Source organism: Lagopus leucura, unplaced genomic scaffold (assembly GCF_019238085.1).
Source record: "Lagopus leucura isolate 7727_CA_CO unplaced genomic scaffold, USGS_WTPT01 Super-Scaffold_100002, whole genome shotgun sequence".
Classification (NCBI taxonomy): domain Eukaryota; kingdom Metazoa; phylum Chordata; class Aves; order Galliformes; family Phasianidae; genus Lagopus; species Lagopus leucura.
Genome location: NW_024962263.1, coordinates 12,431,891 through 12,451,214, shown reverse-complemented (window position 1 = coordinate 12,451,214; position 19,324 = coordinate 12,431,891). Strand labels below are relative to the sequence as shown.

At 39.8% G+C, this 19,324-nt stretch overlaps 2 protein-coding genes and 1 long non-coding RNA gene across 4 annotated transcripts in view; 2 read left to right on the top strand and 1 right to left on the bottom strand.

The window, feature by feature from the left end:
- LOC122179409 overlaps positions 1–14,838 on the bottom strand; it is a 67,555-nt gene extending 52,717 nt beyond the window's left edge. The window contains exon 1 of the long non-coding RNA XR_006178681.1: positions 14,727–14,838. This is a non-coding gene — a long non-coding RNA (uncharacterized LOC122179409). The remainder of the gene's footprint in view (positions 1–14,726) is intronic.
- Positions 1,207–9,272, top strand: LOC122179400 (serpin B10-like). The gene is made up of 8 exons (XM_042870241.1): positions 1,207–1,436; positions 2,827–3,004; positions 4,138–4,251; positions 5,951–6,085; positions 6,500–6,617; positions 6,980–7,122; positions 7,653–7,808; positions 8,711–9,272. The coding sequence occupies exons 2-8, from the start codon at positions 2,837–2,839 to the stop codon at positions 9,113–9,115; spliced, it is 1,239 nt and encodes a 412-aa protein (XP_042726175.1). The 5' UTR covers positions 1,207–1,436; positions 2,827–2,836; the 3' UTR covers positions 9,116–9,272.
- LOC122179401 (heterochromatin-associated protein MENT) lies at positions 12,597–19,121 on the top strand. Of its 2 annotated transcripts, XM_042870242.1 has the most exons (9): positions 12,598–12,880; positions 13,460–13,501; positions 14,183–14,359; positions 14,748–14,831; positions 15,221–15,358; positions 15,924–16,041; positions 16,412–16,554; positions 17,363–17,530; positions 17,869–19,121. In XM_042870242.1, exons 3-9 carry the CDS (start codon positions 14,192–14,194, stop codon positions 18,280–18,282), a joined length of 1,233 nt encoding a protein of 410 aa, XP_042726176.1. In that variant the 5' UTR covers positions 12,598–12,880; positions 13,460–13,501; positions 14,183–14,191; the 3' UTR covers positions 18,283–19,121. The 2 variants fall into 2 exon arrangements, with proteins under 2 accessions (XP_042726177.1, XP_042726176.1); XM_042870243.1 differs by lacking the exon at positions 13,460–13,501 and having other exon boundaries at positions 12,597–12,880.
- The last annotated feature ends 203 nt before the right edge of the window (positions 19,122–19,324 follow it).

Below are 19,324 nucleotides of genomic sequence, written 5' to 3'. Positions count from 1 at the left end.
TAATTCTGCAATGAACACCTCTCCTACACTACTGTGCTCTCTGGAAAGCTTAACAGATGCATCTAATTATAACCCACACTGAAACATGGTGTTTCTGTGTAGCTACAATTTCAAAACAGCCGGGAGGCAGGGAAGAACCATCCTATTAAAGCTATGAGGCTGTTCCCCTGTAGGAAAGCAACTTTAGCAAAGCTCTGAGTTCCCAAGTCACATTGATGCAGAAAGCTCACTACTGGCAAGGTGCCCTTTGCGTGAGCAACCTCTTCTGCCATATAAAACATTTGGAGATAATCCCATAGCTCAGTCCTTAGCACAAGAGACTGTGCCAGCCACTCCCCTACAGAATAAGTCCACGTGCACATTCATAGACCTCAGGGCAGAAGAAAGGTTTCAGAAAGCAGTTTGCACTGAGAAGATAGACCTTGGGGTGAGTCTTCCTCAATACTGAGGAGGAATCCCTCAAAGACAAGCAGCTCTTATCCAGGTGTTCAAGGTGATATTTTCAACAGAGCAAGGAGGTAAAGAATGAAATAAGGGGCAGAGTTACATAGGATTTTTCAGTCAGAGGTGAGAGCTGAGATAGATAGGACAATGGAGGTAAGGACAGTGTGACTGTGAGGAGAATTAGCAATGGAAATGCTTCAGTAGCCAAGGCAAGAAGAAAAAGAGTATTCAATAGAATATCAGTTTCTGGAGAAAGTAAAGAATACATCTCTGAAATGCTACAAAGGGCAAACAGTTGCTTTCAACTTAGAACAGGGAAACTGAGGCAGCAGAAAAAAAAAAAAACAAGTCTAATCTGAAACCCACATCAGGTTCTAGTGCTGCTGCAGCGATAAGAAAAGCGTCTGATAAGTGTTTCTCAACCTTTGTTATCTCACAATGAAAATGCTTCCCTGCTTATACAGTTTTAGAATCCTCCAAGATAAACAAAATCCACTTTACTAAAATAGAAGCCCACCAGAAATGACCAACTTTTTATCAGTAGGAAACGGACAATAGAAAAACTCACAAATATGATGTCACTGTCCTTTCTCTGTTCCTCGGAAACTGTTTCTATTAGAGGAATCATAAGTAGGTCAGCTACTGCATTTTTTTGGCCTCCAAATTGCAAAAGAAATGTTGTTTCAAGCTGTGATGGTTCAAGTTGTTACTAGCCTGTTGCCACAAAAACGTTTATAGAAATATTTCTGCAGTCAGTTTTGTAAGGTTCTTGTATGGTATTACTCTCACCATCACCTCACATCCTACTCTGAGATGATTCAGTTCTTCCATAGGGATGTGGCCTTTAGGGCAAAATAAATTGCAAAGTCATGAGTCATAAGAACCTTTGAAGAACAGGTCAGGCAGACTATAAATTCAGCCTACCCACCATCTGAACTGCAGAAACCTTGAACAGACCCAGAGCAGCAGTCTTCCTCCCTGCACAAAATAAGGTACTGTAATTATTTCTAGAGATTGTTTATTTCGTGTACTCTTGGGTGATGTTGACAAATGCATAGAAAAAAAGGCAGAGGAAATCTGAATAGAAAAGAACAAATACTTGAGGAAGAATTTTACTAAGATGGCACAGGTAAGGTCTAGAAGGGGCAAGTCTAGAAATATGCAGCAAGAGCAACTTATTCTCACTGGCAGACATGTATATCATAGCAGAATAAGAACCACTGTGTTTGCTTAACTTAGATCATTTGTTCCTATGCTCTTCAGTTCTCATGTACATCAAGACACAGTCAGTACATCTTTATGGCCATTCTGTATAAATCAGAATAGCTCCTATTACATACCTAATGCTCTCAGCTTCAACTGCAATGCAAAGAACAATGAACAGCACTTGTGTTCTACTGAGTAAGGAAATTTTGCTTTGCAGAACTGGGAAGCTAGCACCCTAAGACACAGTTTCAGGAAATTTTTGAAAGTTAAAAATGGAATTCAGGAAATTTCTTACCACACAGTAGTTACAGAGTGCTTGCCTAGTGCTTCAATATTTTCTTGTATCCTAAAGGAATAGAGTATTTGTTCACTACAGTTATGAGCACCAAAAGGCTCTTGCACCAGTAGTCATAAGAAACAATTTCTCAGCATCTTCTAGCCCATGCACCAGTGAGTAACATTATCATATGTCACTCGAAGATACTGTAAAGAACAGTCCTGATGAACAAATACAAAATGGAATAGGAGGCTGCTTTTTCTGCATCATTTGAGTTTGATTAGTGTCATTGGTGAAATGGGCTATGCTACACTTAATATAACCTTTTAGTAGCTAATGGAGACACCTCTCTTCTTTCCATCTGTAAGATCTTTACCATATCATTATATTGCTTACATAGAATTCACCATATAGTTATAAATTGCATGCTTTTTCTTTTAGTACAACACTGTAATCATGCTATTTTGATGAATTTTCATTTGTTACTCTTGACTGTCCCTTGCACGGATATCTGTCTTTCCAAGTGAACTTCTGCTGATCCAAGGAGAGTTCACTCATACACTACAAACAACACACATAGTTGGCAGAAATGAATACCGTACCAGCGCTGACAGGTCAGAATGCTTTCATTCAGTTTCCTGAAGTCAGAGGAGAGCTGAGGAAAATACTGGCACAGTCTAGATTTTGCCTTTGGACATACACTGCCAGTGACTTTCAGTCATTCAAAGGATCACTGTGCTGCACTGTCAATCTTCCACAGTCAATAAGTGTTGAAAATACTTCCAGAAAGCCTACAAATCATAAATCAAACTTAAAATGCTTCTGAAAGGAAGCCTGCAGACATATAGTAAACACAATTAATTCTTGGCTAATAACATCTTTTGTCTCTTTCTGTGCAGGTTCAGAACAATGGAAGCTTTAAATAAAGCAAACACAAGCTTTGCTCTTGACTTATTCAAGCATGAGTGTCAGGAAGATGACAATGAGAACATTTTGTTCTCCCCTTTCAGTATTTCATCTGCCCTCGCTACTGTGTATTTGGGAGCCAAAGGCAACACTGCAGATCAGATGGCAAAGGTGAGTCTGAGAAGAGTTGATCTCTTAGAGTTAACATTCTCTCTGAAAGAAATTGACCATGATGCATCAACGGAAAACCATATACAGGTCAAAAGACATAGCCTCCACTAGCTTCTGCAAACACCAAATGGGAGCAGTGGCACTAGTCACTGCAGACACTCTCTCCTTTTAAATCTCACTGGAAGAAAGAAGGGTTCTTTATCCCAAAGTTCAATAATTGAGCACTCACCAGTGAGAGAGAAACTTGGATTCTCCACCTGCCTTGCCCCAGAAAATTCTCATTTTCTGTCTCATCTCTTTGGAAATGGCCCTATGCTGAAAGACCCTTTGCTATATCTCTAGTAAGTTTCGGGCTTTGCTACCATAAATCTACAAACTCACGAGGTCAGAGAAGAAACACAGGGTGATAATACAACCCCTTCTTTTGAGTATGTATTTTACAGGAAAAATCACCTACTGAAGTTCCTAAACTCTATTTGTGCAAAGTTCACAGCTTCAACAGGCAGCAGTGAGAACAGTCCCAATGCAAACATGGTTACCTAGCCTGTACTGCAGGAGAACTGGTGAACTGGCATCTGCTAAGGCAGGAAGCTGCATCGCCTGCTAAAGCAGCAATCCAACTATTGAGCTACAGGACAAATGAGGACCAGCGGGGTCACAAAGAAAGGAGAGATCTTCTGTCAGGAAGAAGGGAAAACAAAACAAAACAAAAGGCTTCTGAAAAAATGTTCCAAGGTTAGATGTACAGTTTTGTAGCCTGGGTAAGGTGCACATGCCCAGAGGAAGGCATGTAGGGTATGAATCTGCTCCCAGTGTTTTCTGACATGTAGTGGGCTCTCCCTTTACACCTATGCTTCGGTAGTTTCCACCTGGAAATAACTGGCCCTTCCCAGGTATACTCCTGTGAGTACAAGGGCCAACTTGAAGCAGGCAAATTCCTCTAGAAATACCAGATACATGAGAGTTCTGCTTGCAACCCTCATCTAAGTATGCTCAAGACATCTTGTACACAGGGGTTCAAAAGTAAAATCTGGCATTGTCTTTTCATCACCAGACCTATGACATCACTGAAAGTTTTTACTGAAACAGCAAATTTTCTGTTACTGCACTGATTACTGCAATTTCCACTATAGGTACTCTACTTCAATGAAGCTGAAGGAGCCAGAAATGTCACCACAACTGTAAGAATGCAAGTCTATTCCAGAACAGACGAGCGCCTATCAAATCGCCGTGCCTGTTTCCAGAAGGTAGATCACCAAGTCCAATGATCACGTAATGGTCATGGTAACACGTTCCCTCGCTTTTATTTTGTCTCTGCTTGCCTTCCTTAAATGCAGTATACACAACTATTTGGTATAGCATCCTGTGATACCTTCATCTTATGCAATATTTAAGACGTTTCCCATTTTTAGGTAGAATTGCAAAATTTAACCTCAAATTTGTGAAATTTGAAATGTAATGATGGGGCTATTCTCTATCAATGGATCTCTTGATCTTCTCCCTTCAGCTTTGAGGAGAGGTTTCTTTCTCTCTTTTTTTTCTCTTTCTTCTTTTTTTTCTCTTTCCTTCATTCTTCCTTTTTCTCTTTCAATCTTTCCTTCATTCTTTTCTTCTTTCTTTCTTTCCTTTTTAACTATCACTGTTCAATAGCTAGTTATTTAGCAACATGTTCTTTGAACAGGCACAGTCCCTATCTCAGAACAAATCAAAACAATACTACTCTCCCACACATTTGATTGCAGCATCAACACAACAGCAACAAAAAAAAACAACTACAGAAGTATCTTTTACAGGCTACCTGTGCTTGATACATTTCAGAAATTAGTTTCTATTTCATTTGAAAGTTTAGTAAATAAACTGGCATGTTGGAATTTCCTAAGGCAGACTTTGCAATAAATCTTAAAGAAATGGAAACTATCATATTCCTGAGATATTTCTTTGACAGACTGGCAGGCATCTTTTTTCAAAATAGATTTAATTTAAGTGAGCAGAAAATTTGGAAATCACTCTCTGAGTGAGTAAAGCCATTTTTCCTCACTGACAATGCAGCCACTGTGGTAAAAAGTTCCTCTCCCTACTCTTTCCCATCAGTCCTTTTTCTTTCTGTGGGTAAATCGTTTCCCTGAAGTCTATCCACAAAACCCCTGTGGCAGCAAGTTCTGATAAATAGGAACTTGGGTCTACAGCCACGGTGGGAAGAGTAATTTTGGGGACTACGTCAACAACCCATTTACACTGCATGAACAAGAGATGGATTGTTTCTCATGAGTAATGCTTGTCTGAACTGTAAGAACTATGGAGCACTTTAGGCAGTGAAAAGAAACTGTTCTAACAGCTTAGAAATTTAGATGGCTGTTCATGCCTCTGATTCTCTTGTAGTAACAAGATGAATACAATACAGGTCCAGTTTTTTAGTTCAATAATTCACAGCTTCATTTCCTCAAGCTGGTTTGACAGTTTGAGTCCACATTCATTTAATCCTGTTACTTAAATATAAAGAATTTACTGCGATTACTGCAACAAAAAGCATCTGCAAAATATTAATATTTAAAGGAAGGTTAAAAAAGTTAAGGGAAAACTTACCACATAATTAACTTTCATAAATCTTACCAGGAGTCACACAGCCAAGTCTTCATGTATAGTTTAGCAATTACATTCTGTCTCTCTCTCTGTTGTACTTGGTTTTGCAACCTCCATTTAGAATCCCTTAAACATTCTACACAGTTCAAGCTCTTACTACTTGCACTCCAAGGCTCTTACAGAATCTATAGCGTTGTGAAACTTTTAGTAATTTCATGTCATTCTTTTAATATCTGTCTGAGTTAGTACACATATTGCACTGCAGTACAGTCAACACCACCTGAATAGCAATAGTTTACATAGAGCTGCACGAGGAACGAATTTAGAAATTTTGAAATGCATAACCCTTATTTCCTTGTCTCCAAGACAGAAATAGGCAAATCAGGTAATATCCATGCTGGGTTTAAAGCACTCAACTTGGAAATCAACCAACCCACTAAAAATTACCTGCTCAGAAGTGTCAACCAGTTATATGGAGAAAAGTCGCTGCCTTTCAGTAAGGTACGTAGGCCCTTATTCATGTTATACTGCGTGTGTCAAACTTTATGATCTACCTATGACAACAAACAATAATAATTCATATACTTTCAAATATTTTCATTACATCTGCAAATTGTGTTATTATTTCTAACACGCATACTTCCTGTGAGGTTCTTCTTGAGAATTTAGATATCATGATTTTACTTTTATAGGATATGTATTTAATTTGTGTGATTCACAGTTGTGGCTAGGCAAAAACATTTTAATTATGCATTTCCAAATTAAAAAAGTACTGTGTTCTTCTGCTATATGCATTATACATAAATGCTATAGCCTATGTAATTTTTATTCGTTCTCTCCACTTGGCTATAGTTATTTATTGGCATTTATGTGGCAGGCAACAAACATAAGACAGATGTCTCTCTTGCACTGCAGGAATACTTACAGTTAGCCAAGAAATACCACAGTGCAGAACCACAATCAGTTGACTTTGTGGGAGCAGCAAATGAAATCAGAAGAGAGATCAATTCCAGGGTTGAACACCAGACTGAAGGTAAGCTCAACCATCTCCTCTCCCAGTTCTGAAGGAAGCAATTTTAGTCATGAACAAATTCTCTGTGCCCAAAGGGCCCAAGGCAGGTAAACAGTTTAACTCAGAAAGGGAAATCAGAACAATTTTGCTGAAGTAATCATCTGCTGGAAAGCCCTTACTAAAATTATCTTTCTCCATTTGAATGGGAAAGGAATGTGGTCTTCTCTACAAAACAGTGTTGTTGTGTATTTGTGAATAATCTCAACCTAGAAGCATGCCAAATCAACACTTCAAATTTCCTTATTTCTTCATTAACTATGCCAACATTTACTCTGAAACAGTAAAGCTGCACAAATATGTAAATGTTCTTTGGTTTTCTGTAGGTAAAATAAAAAGTCTGCTGCCTCCTGGATCCATAGATTCACTCACCAGGCTAGTCCTGGTAAATGCACTCTACTTCAAAGGAAACTGGGCAACAAAGTTTGACGCTGAAGAAACCAGGCAAAGGCCTTTCAGAATAAATACGGTATGGTAACATACTGCCTTATATACCAGACTGCAGGTTGAAAAAACAGTGAAAAAGATGGAGGAGATAAATTCCTGCCATTCTTTAAATCCACACCACACTAAAATTAGAATATTTAAAACATATGCTATATCCTTCTTAGCACATCTTCACTACAAAGATTGCACACACACATGCTAGCACCCAAGGCACAAATAAAATTAACATAAGCCAGCTTGAAACAAACTTCCACACACCTCTCAAAGCAGGAAAACATAGATGTGTATAAAACTGTATGAACTAGTTCTATATATTTTCATTTTGAACCATACAATGAATCAGAGTGGAACAGTGCTTCCAGTAAATATGTGTCATCCTAGCTGGCTAAGATAGCCTTCATAGCCTCCAAGTGCATTCCCAGAAGCGAGGGGCCCTCTGTAGATCCTACAGCTTCTCTAAGAGCCACAGGGATGTACCTCCACCATGCTATTCAATGTAGTTTTTTACTGTTCTGGGTATAAATAGCAAGCTTTTCATTTGATTTGTTGCAGCATACAACTAAACCAGTGCCAATGATGCACCTGGCTGATAAATTTAACTGGACCTACGTAGAATCAGTCCAGACTGATGTTCTTGAACTTCCATATGTCAATAACGACCTCAGTATGTTCATCCTGCTGCCACGGGATATCACTGGCCTACAAAAGGTAAAGGGTAACTGTAAGCTCAAATTGTGTGAGAAACAAGAATGTTTTCATGCATATCCATGGTAAAACATTAGGTTACAGCCTTATTTCTAGGAAGGAAGGTTTCCTTGAAGGAGGCTCAAGGAAAAACAAACCTCAAACTTGCTCAAATGTTATGAAATTGAACCTCTTGAATGTTTTGTTTAGTTTTCTTTTTAGCTCCTGGCAGGTTGCACTTCCGTGCTTTCTAATGTTGATCAGTGCTGGAAATAAGTAGCCCAAACCCAACAAGACTGGCTCTAACTCTAGCTGAAGAACAAGGAGGACAGAAAGACAGTTTTGCTGACTGTCTGTACTGACTCAGATGGATATTATGACAATTAAAAAGAAAAGCACAACCTAGACACCCTGCATTACTTTCTATGATGTTCAGAGCTAATATACATGCACACTGCCACCTTCTGTAAACACACTGAACCTGACTTCAGATAGTAAACTATTGTGAAATTCTCATTTATATTAGTGGGTGTTTTGTAGAAAAAAAAGTTATTTTCACTAAATTCTAAGACATACAGAAAACAGAAATGTGAGCACCAAGTCAAATAGACTACTGTTACTTGACACTGATGTTGTTTTACAAATATTTAACCCCTCTACATTCCCTGATGATTACTGAGAACAGTTCAAATGCTGCACTGACATACAGCAGAGCAAAATATTCCTTCCTAGTAGAAAATATTTCAGAGTTGGCAGTTCACTAATGGTTTTTGTACTTGAAAAGTACAATTTTCTTCTACAAAAAAAAGCTACAAAATTTTTGTAGCTTGAAAAGTTCTTAAATAAAAATACAGAAGAAATAACCCTTAGGGATCAGTTTTTTGAACACTGTGTAACTTTCTGGTTCTCTTTTCAATTAACTGCAGCTAATAAATGAATTGACTTTTGAAAAATTGTCTGCATGGATCAGTCCAGAATTAATGGAGAAAATGAAAATGGAAGTGTATCTGCCCAAGTTCACAATAGAACAGAAATATGACCTGAAATCTACTTTGAGCAAGATGGGGATAGAAGACGCTTTCACAGAAGGTCAAGCTGATTTCAGGGGAATGTCAGAGAATGCTGACCTGTTTCTGTCACAAGTTTTTCACAAATGTTATGTGGAAGTCAATGAAGAAGGCACAGAGGCAGCAGCTGCCAGTTCAGCATCTCTAGCATCACGAAGCCTTGGTGCTGCAGTTTTTTTTGTAGCAGATCACCCTTTTCTCTTCATTATCAGACACAACAAGACCAAGTGCGTCCTTTTCTTTGGAAGGTTCTGCTCCCCCTAGAAAATCAACTGTTAATAAACAAGCCCTTACAACAGTGATGAACACAATGTATGCCACGAAGAGCACCTCAACAGACTGTGAACTTTACCATAATTTTCCTGTACTATTGACAATCTCTGCTAGAAGAGAGCTCATATTAAAAACAACATGAATTCAAGCCTCTGATTCATTTTCCTTTATAAGCATATTATACAGCACTACAAAACACCAAACTGCACACTGAACAACACGGATGTGTCTTTTCAGTGCTTTCCAAACCAGAACTGCTACAATGCAGAACAGACAAGGCTGATCTAAAACAGTACTTCCCGATACACTTCCTTTTGCACATAAGAAGAAAAGAAGCAGGAGAAACTCATTCTTGTATAAAGTTGTCACACCTCTTCAAAGCTAACTGTCCCAGGCCACCTCTACCACAGCCTTTTCAGTTTTAAATCAGCTTCACAACATAGCATGGCTGGTAATGAAACAAAGCTGCAAAATCCTCTGTGTTGCTGGTACCATCGGTTTGCTCTTGCACACAAAGGAGCTAACACACGTACTTTCTAATCTCTGACCCTCATAAATTGGCAAATACCAAACAATGCAGAACCAGCGTTAAATAAAACACATACCTTGAAATGCTCTCTTTTGTCCTAACCTTTAATTCATTCAACACTGTTCTAGCCCAGCACTGCTTTACTCTCCTTTGCCACTTATTTTGCTGCTTGAAGGCAAGACCAACTGGGAGAATCAAATCTGTAATGTTAACTCCCCAAGTGCTGTCTGAAAGATTGCATGCAAATTCTTCCCTACATATTCACTGCTTTCACAGCTCTTACCCCTAAGGAGGGGGAATTCCCAATCAGTCATGCACATCTAAGAACACAAGCGATGCTCCTACTTCTCTGAATTCAGAATGGTGAGAAAAGGACCGGGCCTCTTCACAGCACTTGCACACACTGACAGCATCTCACTATAAACATCCCCTCCCACGAAGGTAGGATACCTTTTTTCTGGCAGAGAGAGGAGTGTTGACTGATGGTGAGTCTTTTCTGTATTATTCCATGTGGCCAGGCTCCTTTTGGCTCTGCTTTCCCAAATGGGAAGGAACATACGGTGAGTGTTGCGAAGCAAATGCTCCACTGTATCCTCACACAGCTTCACAAGCACTGCCTTCTGCCTCAGCTGTGAAACATATCACAGGATCTCTATGCTCAGAGGTGTTTCTGACATGTCCTGCTTCACCTAACAGAATGGCTTCATGTCCCAATGGAAAAGTCACTCAAGGACTACCTGATATTTCTCAGGAATAAAGACACAAAAGCCATGTCTGGGAGGCCAACGAGAAACAAAACCCCAACAGTGCGCAACCAAACTCAGAAACAAATGTCATCCATCTTTTCTATTTTAAGCATAGTTGCAAAGATGAAAGAATGAATGTCCTGTTGGCAATGCTGGATCATTACCAAAGGCCAATAGCAACCAAATTAGAGGGTGAATCTTGCATTGAGGAACAGCATTTTCTCATGGTAAGTAGCACACACTGGGGCAGACTGCCTAGAAAAATTGAGGACTTCCCATTCAGGAAAGGGCTGTAGCTGACCTAATTTACCTGTGGGCCTACTCCAGGCATGCACTGGACTATAAACCAGCTTCTGTCTAGTTTCTGTCAACATCCATTCTACCTTAGCACCTCAGTTTCTCTTCCTCTCTGGCACCTGTGCAGCTTGACTAACAGGGGCACTTAGCTTGCTTGCTTGCTTGCTCTCAGCATATTTCTTTAGGATTTGGAATCTCTCTAGCTTGGCCTTTCCCACCGATCAATCATTCAGTGGACTTCTACCCTGATTTTTTTTATAACCTTTCTCATTGTACTAACGTCACCACTTGTTTAATTTCTGACATTTCTTCACTGCCTTGCATAACACTGATTTCTATAACTTTTCAGAAGACTTGACCTACTCTGTTCCTGTAATCAGACTTACAGCAAAATGCTTGGCACACCATAGTTTCCTTCCCTCCCTCCTCTTTCCTTCCCTATCCCTTAGACTCTTACAGATGTTGCCACTACCTTCCCCTTCTCCTACCCACACAAGAGCAGCCCTGCTGCTTTCTGGGACAGCAGAGTGACAACTATTGTATTTATCCCCGCTGTATTTTTTTCACTCCTTCCTTGCTCAAGTTCTGCCAGTGGGGCTGCTTCAGTTCTTGCCTTCCTCCATGGCATGCAAGTACTGTGCACTCAGTATTTTGCAGTGTTTCTCTGAAGCGTTTCCCAGCTATGGATGCAATTAGATTCTTTCACCAACACAAGAAGCAAGATGTTCAGCCTTACATCTTCAATGGCTTTGCCTCTGCCTGTGCTCCCAATGATCTTCACTCTGAAACTTGACTCTCAGAGTCTAATTCAGTCTGTAAGCTCTTGACATTTTACGCCGATGCATCTTATTCATAGAATCATAGAATGGCTTGGGTTAGAAGGAAAGATCATCTATTTCCAAGCCTCCTGCCAACGACTAAATCAGGCATTAGATCAGGCTGCCCAGGGCCCCATCCAACCTGGCCCTGAACATCTCCAGGGATGGGGCATCATAGCTTCTCTGAGCAGCCTGTTCCAGCATCTCATCACCTTTTCAGTGAAAACTCTCCCCAGCATTTAATCTAAGTCTATCTTCTTTTAGTTTAAAACCATTCCCCCTCGTACTATCACTATCTACCCATGCAAAAAGTTGATTTCCCTCCTTATTTATAAGCTTCTTTTAGGTACTTGAAGGCTGCTATCAGGTCTCCCCTGATTCTTCACTTCTTCAGACTGAGGAATCCCAGCTTCTGCAGCCAATCTTCATAGAAGAGGTCTTCCAGTTCTCTAATCTTCATGACCCTGCTCTGCACTCATTCCAAAAGGTCCACATATTTCCTGTGCTAGGGCCTCATGCCTGGACACAGCACTTCAGATGGGGCCTCATGAGGGCAGAATACAGGGGGACAATCACCTCCCTCTCCCTGCTGGCCACCCTTCTTTTGATGCAGCCCAGGATACTGTTGGCCTTTCAGGCTGCAAGAGCACACTGCTGGCTCCTGTTAAGTTCTTCATCTGCCAGGATCCTTAAGTCCTTCTCAGTAGGGCTACTCTCGATGAGTTCTTATCCTAGTACGAACACATATCTGGGATTGCTTCAGTACAAGTGCAACACCTAACACTTGGCCTTTGTGAACCTCCTTATGTTCACATGGACCCAATCCTCAAGCCTGTCCAGGTCTCTATTAAAAAACAAAGAGTCATGGCTTCACAAGGCTGGAAAGTTGGACCAGTCCTACAATACCTGCTTAAATTCAGAAACCAAAACCATGCATTCTGGTTCATGTAGTAATCATTTTACCAGATTTGTTTATTTTAAACAACAAGCCAGTTGTCTTCACAACACCAGAAGATCATTGAAATGAACGAGTGAATTGTTTTGCTGTCCTCCTAGTGACAATTGTGGTGTAACAGTTAAAATGAGATTATGATCCCCTTTGTTCCTTTGAAATGCCTAAAACAAAAAATGTAACAAGATGAACGAGGAACTAGAACGTAACAAGATCAACAAGGAAGACAAAACTGTATGAGATGGTTTTGGGATTCATTAGAGAGAAGCTTTGAGTAGGCGGGAACAGAGTTGACATCGGAGAGAAGGAAAGGGAAGTGCAAACTACTATATTTCTAAATTTATTCACTGCTTAACACGCAGACACAAAACCTGACAGGACAAGACTCAGGTCTTCTCTCTCACTGGATCACAGGTAAGCATTTAAACCAATTTAAATAACTTTTCTGATGTTTTTAAATGGTTATCTATAGCCTGCATGACAGTGGAAGTAAAATGTACGAGGGTTATACTGTAGTCATTTTTATATATGCTTTTCTAGATGTCATGTCTTACAGAAAATGAATGTGTGAGCTAAGGAAAACAGTTGGGAGCATAACTGATCACAAGAAGGAAAATCTTGTCAGGACAGTAGTTGTCTTACTAATTAAAATATTCAGTTTGATAAAGGAGTCTCATACTTCAGGTGAAGCAAAGGCTATTTTCATTCTGCCTTGTACATGATCAGGACAGGGACTCAGAGGAGTAGAGTAAGACAGGTTTCTATCCTGATGCTCATTCGGTCAGGTTCTCCAAGGAGAGGATGTCACTCCATGGTACAGATTTGGTATAGACTGGATAATGACTGCCAGAAAAACTAAAGTGGTTTGGTAGCCAAAAACTTGATGAATATCTGTAGACTTCAGAGACAGACCTGCAATTTCTGCAGTGCCATTCAATAAATATGAATTGTTCTTTACATAATAATAACAACAATAACAACAATATTTTCCAGTCTCTCTATCAGAAAACACCATAAGAAGGTACTACTGAACAGGTAAGTTAAAGTTTGGAATGCTCATAGCTTATACACATAGATATTTGCCAGTTTCTGAGGAAAATAAAATTGCCAGAATATAAAGAAGAGACTGTAGTTAGACTCTGTGAATAAAATGGTAACACTTCAAAAGCAAATAACAACTTTGTCATACATTATATTATCTGAAATGGGTTGCTAGCCAGAAAAATTCCATAAGCCCAAGAGTTACACCTAAATACATTCTCAGTATTAGCTCCTAATTCTATCTAGATCCAAAATGATGTAGTGAAAATCTCAGATGTCCCATGTACGAAAATTACTTAAACTTCCCTGGAAACATTACTTTGATAATGAGTTAGGAATGAAAATGAACAAAATATGCAGCTTACAAATCTACACACTTTTTGAAAAACAAAGGCAGAAAGAAACTTGAATAAAAGGGCAGATCTATAAAAGAGAACACATCTATAATGATAGGGAATTATGAGATGGATAACAAAAACCCAAAAGGAATTGCTGCTCCCAGCAGGTGGCACATGTATGTACATGTAAGTGTATGTGTAGAACATACAGCTAGGCTATTAGTTTCAAAAGGTACCTATGCACTGCACTGCAAATGTAACATTTCTCACTAATATGCACTGCATACATCATTTTAGACACTCAAATACTACAGTTCTGTCTGTTGCCTCTTTCCAGGCTGTAGCAATGGAACAGGTTTCATCATCAATTGGCAACTTTACAGTTGATCTTTTCAACAAGCTGAATGAGACCAGTAGGGACAAAAACATCTTCTTTTCCCCTTGGAGTATATCATCTGCTCTTACCCTGACATACCTGGCTGCAAAAGGCAATACAGCACGAGAGATGGCAAAGGTAGGTAGCTCTCTGAAGCTATGATGCTCAACACTGCCCAGTAATTGCTATTGGGATGCCCTGTTTCATTGTCATAGGGAAAAATTACATTTGGGTTTGCACAAATGCACTGCTATTGCTGAGTGCAATGGCTGTGGAAGGGAGTTCAGCCTTGTAATGCGCAGACAAAAGTACTGTGATGATGCTTACAGAGGGAAGCAACACTATTCCTTGTTACTGTATGGGATTTACATGTACTACAGCTCCAGTGTCCCCCCAGTTAGATCAGAAGATAGCACAGTGAGTCATCATACGGAGCCAAACAAGACAACCATTTTATCTCTATTAGGTTTTAGGTCACGCAAATTCTTTCATGCCAACTTCTTACCTCTGGAAACTCTATTTGCAGGTTCTTCATTTCACCAAAGGTGTGGAAGCTGAAAGCTCTTCTGTGGCCAGACCCTCTCGGGGGAGACCAAAAAGAAGAAGAATGGTATCTATTAGACCTGAAATCACAAGATAAGAATTAAAATGTCTGGAATCAGTTTTAAGAGTCCACTATTTCTTGTTCACAGCTCTCTTTATATTTAAAGTATAAAACCCAGTATACTTTGCAACACATCCAATTTCAGTTCCTTTCACTCATTCAGACTCAAAAGTATAGAAGCACAAGTCACTGAGATAGTCTGGAAGGTTTGCAATATGGTAAATCAGTTAATCAGGTCATAAACGGAGCCCTGCAAACTGCAGCAGTGGCAAATTTGGAAAGATAAAAAGTAAGAGAGAGGAACAGAAATTCCACCCCAATATCTATCCCTTAGCGTGTTTCAAAAACTTCATGCAAAAAATGCAACTGGTAAATGTACAGTTTCTCTTTCCAAGGACCCTGAGCATGAGCAAGCTGAAAACATCCACTCTGGATTCAAAGAGCTCCTGACAGCCTTCAACAAACCCAGAAACACCTACTCACTGAGAAGTGCCAACCGTATCTATGTGGAAAAAACCTATCCATTGCTGCCTGTAAGTTGAATTGTTTTATTTCAAAGAGGATTAAGAAAAATTGCCAAAAAAAAAAGTTTTGCACTGTATTCATTGTATTCACTTGTTATTAATAGAACAGTTTTGAAGCTGTCCATAAATGCCACAGATGATGAGTCTTGGTTTCCAGATAAACTTCACTGGAAAATACCATTTGGGCTTCTCCCAGTTTATAAGAATGCATTTGGCTGTAATGCAGGACCCCTTTTCATGCAGTACAGCTTTATCACTAGGAACCTCAATACATACAATTGAAAATGAGATATTGAAATAAGCACATCCAGGGATGTGCACAGTATTCTTTCCTTCTCCAAATAAAAGTGGGAATGACAGAATAAGAGAAGGGAGATGTTTGTCCTTTGGTTATTTCTTAAACGTTAACTCACTGTTCAATAGAGAGCAAAAGGCAACATTCTGCAGTTGCCTATGTGCAAAAAGTTAACAAGTCCAAAAGCTAACAAATTACTTTCTGGACTACAAAAATATTGTACAATACAGAATATTTCCTTCTTTCTTTGTTTCTTTCTTTTTATATGCCATTTTCCAGACATATATACAGCTCAGTAAGAAATACTATAAAGCAGAGCCACACAAGGTTAACTTTAAGACAGCACCGGAACAAACCAGAAAGGAAATCAACACCTGGGTGGAAAAACAAACAGACAGTAAGTTGAGCTCTACCCCAACATCCTTCCTCTTCCTGCTGCCCTCTTTGGGACCCTGTTCTCACAGTTGTGACTGTAGCATCCAGGTCATGCCTTCTGGTATGGGCAGTAGATGGCTGTCTGCTTCCAGTTGCTTGCCATGAGACTGTGGCATTTTTTGAGGCAAAAGCCAATTGCAGTCAGCTAGCCAGGAGAACAGGGCAGCAAACATCAAACAGACTAACTGGTTTATGTCAGGGAAGTAATTCAGGGAGTAGGGCACTGAGGCTTGCACTTTTTCAGTAAGGAGTTGAACAGAGCGGATAAAGAATCAAAACATTCCCTCACTTTGTTACACTGGAGTACAGCCTGACTTTTCTGATTTTAAAAGGTAAAATCAAGAATTTGCTGAGTTCGGATGATGTGAAAAGCGTGACCAGGTTGATTTTGGTCAATGCCATTTACTTCAAGGCAGAATGGGAAGTGAAATTTCAGGCAGGACACACATCTATGCAACCCTTCCGCCTGAGCAAGGTAAGCTCCTCTGGTGTCCTTACAGCAAGCAGACTGGACACTGCACCTACTGTTACCATCTTTTATTTCATCCAGCCTTTAGCCATTCTTTGGTAAACAGACTCTCTGAAAAGTTGCTTACAGCAAAATGTGTCAGTGGTCAGCTCATCAACATTTATGGAAATTAAGATGCTGCTCAGGCAAAGGATAACTAGATCCAGACGGAACACAGTTTCCAAAAATGCTAGAGTCACTTAAAGCCTTTCTGCAAAACTGAGGAATAAGGGCTAGATTGTAAAAATCAGATATTGAGAGTCCGTGCTTCCTGGACAGGAACTGCATGCCATGCTATGGATGAGCACAGTACTCACACCTCTGTGCTGCACAGTCCAACTGTGAATACAGCTGCAGCAGCACAGCTCCACTGGATGGGTGCATGGCTGAGTGAGATTAGAAGTAATGTTGCCATAGAGAGGAGATCACAAAAAGGCTGCATAACATTTATCCTCTTACACCAGAGCTGTTTCACTGCTGTGGTGTTGGGTGGCTGTATGCCATGAATGCTCCCTCCCTCTAATTCTTGCTGACGTTCCTCTCTCCTCTGTGGGCTGATGTGCATGCTCTGGGGAAAAGAGAAAATCAGTTAGCTCAGTCCCCAGCAAAATACTCTGGGACAAGAGACAAGATCAGCAATACTGTCCAGTCAAGAAAAGCCCTGGAAAAAGAATGTCAAATCTCTGTTACAGAAACTGCTTCTGAAAGTTTCCTCTTTACAAGGAATTCCTTTTTTCAAGGAATTATTTCTAACTGATAAATAAATACCTTACAGAATAAGTCCAAGCTCGTGAAGATGATGTACATGAAAAATACATTTCCAGTTCTTACCATGGAAAAAATGAACTTCAAAATGATCGAACTTCCATATGTGAAACGTGAACTCAGTATGTTCATCCTACTTCCTGACGACATCAAAGATGGCACTACTGGTCTTGAGCAGGTAAAAAGCTATGCTACATCCATTCTGTATCACCACTCAGTCATCAGAACAAAAAGGACAGACTGATGACCATATGGCCCTTTCTTTCTTCTGCAATTGATTTGGCAGAAGTAGCACTCAAAAAGTTGCAGCATTATGCATCACATTTGCTTTGCAGCTTGTTCTCTGGTCATCAGTGAAAGCAATTTATATTTCGTGTTTTTCAGCTGAATGTTAAATATGCCATTTAAAAAACTGTTTTAAAAATTGGTTAAAAAAAAGTCATAATTAATGATTGGTTTATTAATTATTGGTTTAGCCTTGCCACTATCAAATTCCTCTTATTTCTTAAACACTAGCTGGAAAGAGAACTCACCTTCGAGAAGCTGTTGGAATGGGCTGATTCAAAGAAGATGACAGAAACTCTTGTGGATCTGCACCTGCCTAAGTTCTCTCTGGAGGACAGATATGACCTCCGTGATACTCTGAAGAACATGGGCATGACAAGTGCCTTCAGCCTCAATGCTGATTTCAGCGGGATGACTGATAAGAGGGATTTGTCTATTTCCAAAGTCATTCATCAGTCTTTTGTTGCAGTTGATGAGAAAGGCACTGAGGCAGCTGCTGCTACAGCTGTAATTACAACACTCACAAGTACAGCTATCAACTATGCTCTGACATTTAAGGCTGATCACCCTTTCCACTTCTTCATCAGACATAACAAATCCAAAACAATCCTGTTTTTCGGCAGACTCTGCTGCCCAGTAGAATGAATTATTCCTCACTCCCAAAGTTCAGTTTTCAAAGGAAAAACATGAACTGTAGTGTTAAAAGCTCAGCCTTCAACCATATAGCCATAAGTACTAGAAGTATATGTCTTTTTTCTTAAGTAAGGCAGCACCCAGACACCACCATGTGCCTCAAATACTGCCTCTCTATTGCTTCTTTCCATTACATTAATGAAATTGCCTTTCATGGAAAGCAAATGCTTGATGTATAATTGCTGACCTCTGTTCACCTTGCATTTTGTCCTTATTTCTCTGAATGCTCAAGGCTGATGTTGATAAGCATCCCAACCAGCAATAAGACCAAGAAAACTACAGCAACATCCCTTATTGCTACCTCTTATTGAAATGTGATCTAAACAATTCAAATCTGCTTTTCATTTTCAATTTAATGTAATTATATCTGTTTCCTGGCCAACATCTGCACAGTTTCCTTGCTACCTGGATCAGTGATAAATGTATGATTTGCAACTTATGAGTGCCTTTCAGCTAAGATAGTCCTGGTATTGACAGAAACACCAATAAGATTTTTATGCATGCTTCACTTCATTATTTTGCCATGATCTACATTTACAATAATAAATGAATTTGGAACTGTGTTTGTGCTATGCAAGATTCTAACTCACCTAGCTCCTTTAGAGCATCCTATACAATGAATGGCTGACACACATTTCTGCTCTTGCTGTTTCAAACCAACCATCACATCACCACTAATGACAAGGTGCTGAAACACTCTAATAATTAACCAGTGTCTTACTCCCACTACATTTCATACAACACTGAAAACACTGTTGTTCAACATGTTATCCTATTCATTTACTAGACACACCAAAATAAATCAAAACCTGTGATAAGATAACAGAGTTAAGGTATTTGCCCGTTCTTGTTGAGCATCTTCACCAATCATCTAGATGAAGGAATAGAGTGCATCCTCAGCAAGTCTGCTGACAGTATGAAGCTGGGAGGAGTGCCTGACAGGCCAGGAGACTGAAATGCCATTCAGCGAGACCTGGACAGGCTGGAGAGCTGG

Excerpts from the sequence above, each read along its gene's own strand:
- LOC122179401 (XM_042870243.1), top strand. The coding sequence starts at position 14,192 with ATGGAACAGGTTTCATCATCAATTGGCAACTTTACAGTTGATCTTTTC. Across the intron at positions 14,360-14,747 it reads CAGCACGAGAGATGGCAAAG|GTTCTTCATTTCACCAAAGG; the intron begins GTAGGTAGCTCT and ends CTCTATTTGCAG. Across the intron at positions 16,555-17,362 it reads AACCCTTCCGCCTGAGCAAG|AATAAGTCCAAGCTCGTGAA; the intron begins GTAAGCTCCTCT and ends AATACCTTACAG.
- LOC122179400 (XM_042870241.1), top strand. The coding sequence starts at position 2,837 with ATGGAAGCTTTAAATAAAGCAAACACAAGCTTTGCTCTTGACTTATTC. Across the intron at positions 6,618-6,979 it reads GGTTGAACACCAGACTGAAG|GTAAAATAAAAAGTCTGCTG; the intron begins GTAAGCTCAACC and ends GGTTTTCTGTAG. Across the intron at positions 7,809-8,710 it reads ATATCACTGGCCTACAAAAG|CTAATAAATGAATTGACTTT; the intron begins GTAAAGGGTAAC and ends AATTAACTGCAG.